Here is a 13,107-nt window from a genome sequence, read left to right as displayed (position 1 = left end):
TAGACAAATGATGTCAGGGCTGGAAACCCCTCCCCCAAAATAGACCAGAGATGTCAGGGCTGGAAACCCCTCCCCCAAACAGACCAGCGATGTCAGGGCTGGAAACCCCTCCCCCAAACAGACCAGTGATGTCAGGGCTGGAAACCCCTCCCCCAAACAGACCAGTGATGTCAGGACTGTAAACCCCTCCTCTGAATAAAGGACCACTGATATCAGACCTGTTAAAGTGTCAAATAAGAATATAAGCCTTTATTTTCATCAGTTATCCTGTGATGCATCACTTCCATTCATACTGGACAGAGAATGGCTGTCACATTACTGAGCACACCTGCCATGTTACACCCATGAAAAGGCGGCGCCTCCTTAGACCCCTAAGTTCAGGCATCGCTCCAGTGCTCCCAATAGTCCTTGGATCTTCCCATTTACCCCAGGATCTCTCGAGTATTCTGGAGAACTTCTCAGTAATTCCCATTCATCCCAGGTCTCCAAGAACTCCCCATTAACCGCAGGATCTTCCCAGTGATCCTGAGAAATTCCCATTAACTCTAGGATCTTCCCATGGTCACCAAGAAATCCCCGTTAACCCCAGAATCCCACCCCCCCAGTGTTTCCAGGAACTCCCCATGAATCCCAAAATCTCCCCAGTTTTCCAGAGAATTTCCCATTAATCCCGGATCTCCCCAGTGTTTCCAAGAACTCCCCATTAATCCCCAGATCTACCGAGGGTTCTCCAAAACTGCCCATTCATCCCAGGATCACCCCAGTGCTCCTGAAATTTTACCATTGTTCCCGAGAACTTCCCATATACTCGAGATCTCCAGAGTGTTTCTGAGAAAGCCGCATTAATCCCAGGATCTCTCCAGTATTCCTGCTTTACCCCAGTAACTCCCCTGTCCCGGTGTCTGCTAGGAGTGGATTCATTTGTACAGTGAAAAATATAGGAAAATAACGTTTATTGAATAGACACCAATGTAAAATATTGACCAGGATCCGGGCTCAGCTCTAGCTTACCGCTCCAGCCCTGATGTGGACACCCTCTTCTGCTGAGTCTGGACCCGAGCACGCTCCTGGTTACCCCTCAGAACCTGATTCATGTAGAACTCGCTCTCCTGTCCCACATCTGTCAGGCGAAGGTCAAACTCCAAAATCGTCTTGTTATCAGAGATTCCTTCCAGAAGCTGCTTCCCTCCGTCCTGCAGATCACATGACAAATAAGAACATGTGACAAGGGGAAAGGCAGATCACATGCCAAATGTAAATACAAACCTAGTCAGGATGCAGATCACATGACAACTGAGAACACATGACCAGGTAAAAGGCAGATCACAAATGTGAACATGTGACAAAGAATGGGCAGATCACATGGACAAATAAAAACAGATGACCAAGGAGGAGACAGCTTGTAAATAACAGATGTGTGCTCTGTGTATTAAATCAAACAAGTGCTCTTTGCCGGAGTTCTACCGGGCTCTGTCTATCGGCCCGAGTTCTACCGGGCTCTGTCTATCGGCCCGAGTTCTACCGGGCTCTGTCTATCGGCCCGAGTTCTACCGGGCTCTGTCTATCGGCCCGAGTTCTACCGGGCTCTGTCTATCGGCCCGAGTTCTACCGGGCTCTGTCTATCGGCCCGAGTTCTACCGGGCTCTGTCTATCGGCCCGAGTTCTACCGGGCTCTGTCTATCGGCCCGAGTTCTACCGGGCTCTGTCTATCGGCCCGAGTTCTACCGGGCTCTGTCTATTAGCCAGAGACTCTGTATATGCACTTACAAATATCCCAAAGGGCATAGAAAATCCTTATAAATATTTTTCCTTTTCAATATAATAATTTAAGACAAGCTCAACACAAACTTTTATTACTCACAGTTCAAACTTTGTCTTTGTTCAGTGTTTTTTTTGTTGATTTTGCATGGTAGAATAAAACATTTTCAAGGATGGCATTGCCACAGATAAAAGTGTTAAGAATAAGTAAAGGTGAGGAGCCCCCAAAAGATCACGTCCAGACTGAATAGTGGCTGGGTCTGTTACACCTTCAGCTGCGGTAATGCCACGCTAAGAAATGTATTCTACCATGCAAATTAAATGGATTAAAAAATATATATAAAAAAAATAGAAGAAAGATAAAGTCTGAACTGTGAGTAAAAAAAAAAAAAAGCTTGTGTTGCGCTTGTCTTAAAATCGTTATATTGAAAAGAAAAAAAAGTTTGCCAGGATTTTCTATGCCCCTTGTGATATTTGCAGGGAGGAGACAAATCACATGACAAATGCGATCAGGGAGGAGGCAGATCACATGAACAAGGCAAAGGCTGCTCACATGACAATGTATATTACATGACAAAAGGAGGAGGCAGATCACATGGACAAACAAGACCCCATGACCAGGAGGAGGCAGATCACATGACAAACAAGACAACATGACCAGGAGGAGGCAGATCAGATGGCAAATAAGAACAAATGAACCGAGAGGAGGCAGATCACATGGCAAATGAGAACATGTGACTATAGAGAAGGCAGATCACATGACAATCAAGATTTTATTACCATGGAGGAGGCAGAACACATAAGATATAAGAACATGTGACTAAGGAGAAGGTAGATTACATGACATTTGAGAACAAATAAACCGGGAAAAGGCAAATCACAGGACAAACAAGAACAAGCGACCAAGGAGGAAGCAGATTTGAAAACATGACTAGGGAGGGTGTAGGTCTCATGCCAAATGTTTAGGGTTATGTAGAGATGGTTTGTACTTTCACTTTTTTAACAATAACAGAGAATCTTCTGACAATAAGGCTGAAAACTTCTGATAAATAGTTTAGGGAGAAATTTTGTAAAACTTCGAATAATTATGAATAAAATCTATATGCGGTGGCGTACCAGGCCGATGGGGTTGCAGGAGATGTTGAGGCTCTTCAGAGATGTATTTTGTGAAAAGACTTGTGCGAGGGCAGTGGCAGTGGGCTCAGACAGCTTGTTGCTCCCGATATGAAGCTTCTCCAGGCTGCAGTTCTGCTGCAGAGCATTGCACAGGACCTGTCCACCTTCATCCCCTATGTGGTTCAGGCGAAGGTTCAGGACCTGGAGGCAGCTGTTTGTGGTGAGGGCATGAGCAATGGCCTGCGCCCCTGGGGGTCGGATGTTGTTGTTGCACAGGTTCAGGGTCTGGAGGCGGCTTTGGTTTAGCAGCTTCCCCACAGCACGGGCCCCTCTGTCAGAGATCTGGTTGTGTGAGAGGTCCAGCTCAACCAGGGACGGGTGATCAAGCAGACTGCGGATCAGGATGCGGACCTTGTTGTCATCCACCTTACTCCTGTGAAGCCTGAAGACCTGAGAAGAGACCAGAGGTCAATGAGAATGGGCAGTCCACCAATGTGGACACAGGAACCCCTTATCTACTACACTCAAGTCCTCAATGACTAGGCTGACCCCAGGACAGTAGGAGAGAGATTTATGCTGCTACAGTTTTCTCCTCCAAGAGGACTGATATGTTGTAACAAACCCTCAGCTGTGAGAAATCCCCTTTAGCGCTAGTTCTGGGTTTAGTATTTCAGTGTAAATGGCAGGATCCTCTTTACCTTCAGGTTCCTGAACGTCTTCAGAGCGTTGGCAAGTGTTGTACAGTCCCGATCGGTGAACCTGAAAAGATTCCACTCAAAGTTCATGCCGCAGCCTTTAACCCCATACACCAGGTGCAGCTCCTCCAGGTCACACAGGGGGCCGGCAATCAGGTTGAGATCAAAGTGATCCATGGATGGAAAGTCCACACCGGCATCGCTGCCTGAGTCAGAGACATCATCGTCCTCCCTCCTGGTCTCCACCTTGACGGGCGGGAGCAGCTGCTGGATCTTCAGGCTGTGGATGTAGCGCTTGCTGAGCTCTGCTAGGTTACAGATGGTTCTGGTGTCAGTCAGGTCCGGGATGAAGTTCTCTATCAGGTTCTCCAGGTGCCTTTCAAAGAAAAGTCTCTTCCAGCTGAAGCCATAGCAGGAGACGTCACAGGTCGGCCATCGCTCGGTGCAGCACCGCCTCCAGTAATCCTCGTGGGTGATCAGGTTGGCAGTTACTGACAGTGGCAGCGAGGTGGACAGTCCGTCCAGGACCTTGGATCGGTGCTTGGGAAGAAGCTTCTCCAGAATGGGATTATCTGCCAGAGGTGAAAGGAACATTTATGGGTGGAGAAATGAGAATTATCCAAGTGCACACACGTGACCCACAGACGACACCCCACACATCACCCCACGTATATAGTGACCCCACACATCACCTCACGTATATAGTGACCCCACACATCACCCCACATATAGTGACCCCACACATCACCCCACATATAGTGACCCCGCACATCACACCCACATATAGTGACCCCGCACATCACACCCACATATAGTGACCCCGCACATCACCCCACATATAGTGACCCCACACATCACCCCACATACAGTGACCCCACACATCACCCTACATACAGTGACCCCACACATCACCCTACATACAGTGACCCCACACATCACCCCACACACAGTGACCCCACACATCACCCCACATATAGTGACCCCACACATCACCCCACATATAGTGACACCACACATCACCCCACATATAGTAACCCCACATATAGTGACCCCGCACATCACACCCACATATAGTGACCCTGCACATCACACTCACATATAGTGACCCCACCCATCACACCCACATATAGTGACCCCACCCATCACACCCACATATAGTGACCCCACACATCACACCCACATATAGTGACCCCACACATCACACCCACATATAGTGACCCCACACATCACACCCACATATAGTGACCCCACACATCACCCCAAATATAGTGACCCCACACATCACCCCAAATATAGTGACCCCACACATCACCCCAAATATAGTGACCCCACACATCACCCCAAATATAGTGACCCACAGACAACACCCCACGTATAGTGACCCACAGACGACACCCCACGTATAGTGACCCACAGACATCACACCACATATAGCAATATAGTATTCTAGTTCATAAGGTTGAAAAAAGACCGGAGTCCATCAAGTTCAACCTATAACCCTAATAAGTCCCTACTGAGTTGAGTTGATCCAGAGGAAGGCAAAAAACCCTCGTACTAGAGGTAAAAATTCCTTCCCGACTCCAAATGTCATCAGAATAAATCCCTGGATCAACGTTCTGTCCCTATAAATCTATTATACATAACCAGCGATGTTATTATTCTCCAAAAATGTATGCAGACATATAGTGACCCACAGAAAACCCCACGTAAAGTGACCTTATAGGCAAAACCCCACATATAGTGGCCCCACACAACACCCCACATATAGTGACCTCACAGACATAACCCACGTATAGTGACCCACAGATCACCACACATGATACCTCATGTACAGTGACCCCAAAGAAAATATCCAACGTATAATGACCCCACAGATAACACATATATATATATATATATATATATATATATATATATATAGATAGATATATATATATATATAGATATATAGAGAGAGAGAGAGAGAGAGAGAGAGAGAGAGAGAGAGAGATGCAAAAAGGCAGCGTCAAGGCATCTAGAGATAGATATAGAGATATAGAGATATAAATATAGAGATATAGATATAGAGATAGATAGATAGAGAGAAATATATAGAGAGATAGATAGTGACCTCACAGATAACACCATATATATATATATATATATATATATATATATATATACACACACACACAGTGGGGATCAAAAGTTTGGGCGCCCCAGGTAAAAATTTGTATTAATGTGCAAAGGGCAATCTCCAAAAGGTATCAAATTGCAGATTAGACATTCTCATCTGGCCTTGCCCCAACAATCAGTACCATGGGTTCTTCTAAGCAGTTGTCTAGAAATCTGAAAATAGTTGATGCTCACAAAGCTGGAGAAGGCTATAAGAAGATAGCAAAAAGTTTTCAGATGTCAATATCCTCTGTTCGGAATGTAATTAAGAAATGACAGTCATCAGAAACAGTGGAAGTTAAAGCAAGATCTGGAAGACCAAGAAAAATATCAGACAGAACAGCTCGTAGGATTGTGAGAAAAACAATTCAAAACCCACGTTTGGCTGAACAATCCCTCCAGAAAGATCTGGCAGACACTGGAGTTGTGGTCCACTATTCCACTATAAAGATATACTTGTACAAATATGGTCTTCATGGAAGAGTCATCAGAAGAAAACCTCTTCTACGTCCTCACCACAAAAATCAGCGTTTGAACTTTGCAAATGAACATATTAGGGATCGACCGATTATCGGTATGGCCGATATTATCGGCCGATAATCACGATTTGGGGCATTATCGGTATCGGCAATTACCTTGCCGATAAGCCGATAATGCCAAACCCCCGCCCCGCCCCCACCAGGACTTAGCCACATTGCAAGCTGGGAAAATCCGAGACAACATTCATTTTGTATGCTGGTAAAAATAAATAGTGGGGTGAAAATCACAGAAGAATTGTGAGAAAACCGACACACACAGGTACAGACACTATATTATGAACTACACTAACTTTACAGCCCCTGTAGCATAGTCAAATAAAAAAAAATCCTGGAATACCCCTTTAAGCATTGGGGTGGATCAATCATGCTTTGGGGTTGTATTGCAGCCAGTGGCACAGGGAACATCTCACGAGTAGAAGGAAAAATTGATTCAATAAAATTTCAGCAAATTTTGGATGCTAACTTGATGCCATCTGTGAAAAAGCTGAAGTTAAAGAGAGGATGGCTTCTACAAATGGATAATGATCCTAAACACACCTCGAAATCCAAGGGGGATTACATCAAGAGGCGTAAACTGAAGGTTTTGCCATGGCCTTCACAATCTCCTGACCTCAACATAATTGAAAATCTATGGATAGACCTTAAAAGAGCAGTGGGTGACAGACAGCCCAGAAATCTCAAAGAACTGGAAGACTTTTGTAAGAAAGAATGGGCAAAGATACCTCAAACAAGAATTGAAAGACTCATGGCTGGCTACAAAAAGTGTTTACAAGCTGTGATACTTGCCAAAGGGGGCAGTACAAGATATTAACTCTGCAGGGGGCACAAACTTTTGCAGATGCCATTTTTTTATTTTCTGTTATTTTGAAAGTGTAAATGATGGAAATAAAATGTAACTTTTGGTGACATATTATAAGAATGTCTAATCTGTAATTTGTATGAGGAGAACCGAAAAGATAGGACTTGCTTAGCCTTTGGCGCCTATTCCCCAAGTAACGATTCCAGCCGGTAGTAGACCATAAAACAACTGGCCTTTATTGGTAAAAAAGAAAAAGAAGGGTGCGACACATTGGTTTCAAACCCGGGCCGGGTTCTTCATCAGGCAGTGGTTGTTACAAGAGCACATTCCCGCTCGTTTAAATACTACCGGCTGGAATCGTTACTTGGGGAATAGGCGCCAAGGGCTAAGCAAGTCCTATCTTTTCGGTTCTCCTCATACTAAAGCTACACCACGACCTGGAGGTCACGGTGAAGGCCGCCCAGGCTGCCGCCCGTATTTTCAACTACAAACCCCAGCGAGTCTACAAGCTCATCAAGGTGTTGTGCCTTCAGCACAACGCTACACGGTAAGGTGCAAAAGACACGCCCACACGTCAACCTACCTTATGATTCTCCACTAGGAGCGCATCTCTTCTTTTTTATATATATCTCCTTTAATCTGTAATCTGATGCCTTTTGGAGATTTTTCCATCTTTCCTTGGCTTCTTTATCCACATTAATACAAATTTTTACCTGGGGGGCCCAAACTTTTGATCCCCACTGTATATATAGTGACCTCACAGATAACACCTCATATATATATATAGTGACCTCACAGATAACACCCTATATACCCCACATATAGTGACCCCCATATATAGTTCCTCACAGATAACACCCTATATACCCCACATATAGTGACCCCCATATATATATGTTCCTCACAGATAACACCCTTTATACCCCACATATAGTGCCCCCCATATATAGTTCCTCACAGATAACACCCTTTATACCACACATATAGTGACCCCCATATATAGTTCCTCACAGATAACACCCTTTATACCCCACATATAGCGACCCCCATATATAGTTCCTCACAGATAACACCCTTTATACCCCACATATAGCGACCCCCATATATAGTTCCTCACAGATAACACTCTATATACCCCACATATAGTGACCCCAATATATATATATATATGTCCCTCACAGATAACACCCTATATATACCCCACATATAGCGACCCCCATATATAGTTCCTCACAGATAACACCCTATATATACCCCACATATAGTGACCCCAATATATATATATATATATATGTCCCTCACAGATAACACCCTATATATACCCCACATATAGTGACCCCCATACATGTCCCTCAGAGATAACACTCTTGTTACGCCGAGTGCTCCGGGTCCCTGCTCCTCCCCGGAGCGCTCGCGGCGTTCCTCTCTCTGCAGCGCCCCGGTCAGACCCGCTGACCAGGAGCGCTGCACTGACACTGCCGGCGGGGATGCGATTCGCATAGCGGGACGCGCTCGCTTGCGAATCGCATCCCAAGTCACTCACCTGTCCCGGCCCCCGGCTGTCTCGTCTTGGCGTGCGCGGCTCCGCTCCTTAGGGCACGCGCGCGCCAGCTCTCTAAGATTTAAAGGGCCAGTGCACCAATGATTGGTGCCTGGCCCAATCAGCCTAATTAGCTTCCACCTGCTCCCTGGCTATATTACCTCACTTCCCCTGCACTCCCTTGCCGGATCTTGTTGCCTTAGTGCCAGTGAAAGCGTTCCCTTGTTTGTTCCTAGCCTGTGTTCCAGACCTCCTGCCGTTGCCCCTGACTACGATCCTTGCTGCCTGCCCTGACCTTCTGCTACGTCCGACCTTGCTTCTGTCTACTCCCTTGTACCGCGCCTATCTTCAGTAGCCAGAGAGGTTGAGCCGTTGCTAGTGGATACGACCTGGTCACTACCGCCGCAGCAAGACCATCCCGCTTTGCGGCGGGCTCTGGTGAAAACCAGTAGTGACTTAGAACCGATCCACTAGCACGGTCCACGCCAATCCCTCTCTGGCACAGAGGATCCACCTCCAGCCAGCCGAATCCTGACAACTCTATATATACCCCACATATAGTGACCCCAATGTATATATATGTCCCTCACAGATAACACCCTATATATACCCCACATATAGTGACCCCCATATATGTCCCTCACAGATAACACCCTATATATACCCCACATATAGTGACCCCCATATATGTCCCTCACAGATAACACCCTATATATACCCCACATATAGTGACCCCAATATATATATATATATATATATATATATATATGTCCCTCACAGATAACACCCTATATATACCCCACATATAGTGACCCCCATATATGTCCCTCACAGATAACACCCTATATATACCCCACATATAGTGACCCCCATATATGTCCCTCACAGATAACACCCTATATATACCCCACATATAGTGACCCCCATATATGTCCCTCACAGATAACACCCTATATATACCCCACATATAGTGACCCCAATGTATATATATGTCCCTCACAGATAACACCCTATATATACCCCACATATAGTGACCCCCATATATGTCCCTCACAGATAACACCCTATATATACCCCACATATAGTGACCCCAATATATATATATATATATATATATATATGTCCCTCACAGATAACACCCTATATATACCCCACATATAGTGACCCCCATATATGTCCCTCACAGATAACACCCTATATATACCCCACATATAGTGACCCCCATATATGTCCCTCACAGATAACACCCTATATATACCCCACATATAGTGACCCCAATATATATATATATATGTCCCTCACAGATAACACCCTATATATACCCCACATATAGTGACCCCAATATATATATATATATATATATATATATATGTCCCTCACAGATAACACCCTATATATACCCCACATATAGTGACCCCCATATATGTCCCTCACAGATAACACCCTATATATACCCCACATATAGTGACCCCCATATATGTCCCTCACAGATAACACCCTATATATACCCCACATATAGTGACCCCAATGTATATATATGTCCCTCACAGATAACACCCTATATATACCCCACATATAGTGACCCCAATGTATATATATGTCCCTCACAGATAACACCCTATATATACCCCACATATAGTGACCCCCATATATATGTCCCTCACAGATAACACCCTATATATACCCCACATATAGTGACCCCCATATATATGTCCTTACAGATAACACCCTATATATACCCCACATATAGTGACCCCCATATATATATATATAGTTGCTCACAGATAACACTCTATATACCCCACATATAGTGACCCCCATATATATATATATATATATATATATATATATATATAGTTGCTCACAGATAACACTCTATATATACCCCACATATAGTGACCCCCATATATATATGTCCCTCACGCTCGTAGTTGTGCACTATGTGGCGCAGACAGAGGTCGGTGAGCGGCGGCACAAGGGTCAGGGACCAGCCATAGTCCTCGGTGATGATCCGTCTCATCCTCCGGGGGTCTCCGGCCGCATTCCTCTGGAGCACGGGGAGAGGAGCCGAGACCGCCATCATACAGCCGCTATACCTGTGTACGGTCTCCATGGCGACCGGTTACTACGGATACAAAGCGGCAGCGCTGACGTCACACCAGACCCGCCCCCTTCACTGTTTCCCGCCTTGGACAGGCACCAGAAAACGAGGTAGATAGAGGGGGAGCCGAGGTAGAAGATGGGATGGGGGAAGTAAATAGAGGGGAACTGAGGTGAATATCGAGGAACTGAGGTAAATAGAGGGGAACTGATGTGAATATCGAGGAACTGAGGTAAATAGAGGGGAACTGATGTGAATATCGAGGAACTGAGGTAAATAGAGGGGAACTGAGGTGAATATCGAGGAACTGAGGTAAATAGAGGGGAACTGAGGTAAATAGAGGTGATCTGAGGTAAATAGAGGTGATCTGAGGTAACTATCGAGGAACTGAGGTAAATAGAGTGGAACTGAGGTAACTATCGAGGAACTGAGGTAAATAGAGTGGAAATGAAATAAATAGAGGAGGACTGAGGGAAGTAGTGGGGAACAAAGGTAGATGAAGGGGTCTGAGGTGAATAGAGTGGTGGGGGGGTCTGAGGTAGATAGAGGGGAGCTGAGGAGAATAGAGGGGGAGCCGAGGTAAATAGAGGAGGCTGAGATGGATGGGCCCTATGTGATATGTCTCCTGATATAGAAGGGGCCCTATGTGATATGTCTCCTGAGATAGAAGGGGCCGTATGTGATATGTCTCCTGATATAGAAGGGGCCGTATGTGATATGTCTCCTGATATAGAAGGGGCCGTATGTGATATGTCTCCTGAGATAGAAGGGGCCGTATGTGATATGTCTCCTGATATAGAAGGGGCCGTATGTGATATGTCTCCTGAGATAGAAGGGGCCGTATGTGAGATGTCTCCTGAGATAGAAGGGGCCGTATGTGAGATGTCTCCTGAGATAGAAGGGGCCGTATGTGAGATGTCTCCTGAGATAGAAGGGGCCGTATGTGAGATGTCTCCTGATATAGAAGGGGCCGTATGTGATATGTCTCCTGAGATAGAAGGGGCCGTATGTGATATGTCTCCTGAGATAGAAGGGGCCGTATGTGATATGTCTCCTGAGATAGAAGGGGCCGTATGTGATATGTCTCCTGATATAGAAGGGGCCGTATGTGAGATGTCTCCTGAGATAGAAGGGGCCGTATGTGAGATGTCTCCTGAGATAGAAGGGGCCGTATGTGAGATGTCTCCTGAGATAGAAGGGGCCGTATGTGAGATGTCTCCTGAGATAGAAGGGGCCGTATGTGAGATGTCTCCTGAGATAGAAGGGGCCGTATGTGAGATGTCTCCTGAGATAGAAGGGGCCGTATGTGAGATGTCTCCTGAGATAGAAGGGGCCGTATGTGATATGTCTCCTGATATAGAAGGGACCGTATGTGATATGTCTCCTGAGATAGAAGGGGCCGTATGTGATATGTCTCCTGATATAGAAGGGGCCGTATGTGATATGTCTCCTGATATAGAAGGGGCCGTATGTGAGATGTCTCCTGAGATAGAAGGGGCCGTATGTGATATGTCTCCTGATATAGAAGGGGCCGTATGTGATATGTCTCCTGATATAGAAGGGGCCGTATGTGAGATGTCTCCTGATATAGAAGGGGCCGTATGTGAGATGTCTCCTGATATAGAAGGGGCCGTATGTGATATGTCTCCTGAGATAGAAGGGGCCGTATGTGATATGTCTCCTGAGATAGAAGGGGCCGTATGTGAGATGTCTCCTGATATAGAAGGGGCCGTATGTGATATGTCTCCTGAGATAAAAGGGGCCGTATGTGATATGTCTCCTGATATAGAAGGGGCCGTATGTGATATGTCTCCTGATATAGAAGGGGCCGTATGTGAGATGTCTCCTGAGATAGAAGGGGCCGTATGTGAGATGTCTCCTGATATAGAAGGGGCCGTATGTGATATGTCTCCTGATATAGAAGGGGCCGTATGTGAGATGTCTCCTGATATAGAAGGGGCCGTATGTGATATGTCTCCTGAGATAGAAGGGGCCGTATGTGATATGTCTCCTGATATAGAAGGGGCCGTATGTGATATGTCTCCTGATATAGAAGGGACCGTATGTGATATATCTCCTGAGATAGAAGGGGCCGTATGTGAGATGTCTCCTGAGATAGAAGGGGCCGTATGTGAGATGTCTCCTGAGATAGAAGGGGCCGTATGTGAGATGTCTCCTGATATAGAAGGGGCCGTATGTGAGATGTCTCCTGAGATAGAAGGGGCCGTATGTGATATGTCTCCTGAGATAGAAGGGGCCGTATGTGAGATGTCCCATGAGATAGAAGGGGCCGTATGTGAGATGTCTCCTGAGATAGAAGGGGCCGTATGTGAGAAGCCTCCTGAGATAGAAGGGGCCGTATGTGAGATGTCTCCTGAGATAGAAGGGGCCGTATGTGATATGTC

The 13,107-nt window shown here is 45.8% G+C and overlaps 1 protein-coding gene across 1 annotated transcript; it reads right to left on the bottom strand.

Moving 5' to 3' along the window:
* Positions 1-601: 601 nt before the first annotated feature.
* Positions 602-10,691, bottom strand: TCTE1 (t-complex-associated-testis-expressed 1). The gene is made up of 4 exons (XM_056554612.1): positions 10,525-10,691; positions 3,573-4,141; positions 2,875-3,324; positions 602-1,193 (listed from the first exon to the last, which is right to left on the bottom strand). Exons 1-4 carry the CDS (start codon positions 10,682-10,684, stop codon positions 1,008-1,010), a joined length of 1,365 nt encoding a protein of 454 aa, XP_056410587.1. The 5' UTR covers positions 10,685-10,691; the 3' UTR covers positions 602-1,007.
* Positions 10,692-13,107: the final 2,416 nt, after the last annotated feature.

This window comes from Hyla sarda, unplaced genomic scaffold (genome assembly GCF_029499605.1).
Source record: "Hyla sarda isolate aHylSar1 unplaced genomic scaffold, aHylSar1.hap1 scaffold_81, whole genome shotgun sequence".
In the NCBI taxonomy this organism is placed as follows: Eukaryota; Metazoa; Chordata; class Amphibia; order Anura; family Hylidae; genus Hyla; species Hyla sarda.
The sequence above is the reverse complement of the archived record's forward strand: the minus strand, read 5'-3'. Positions and strand labels throughout refer to the sequence as shown.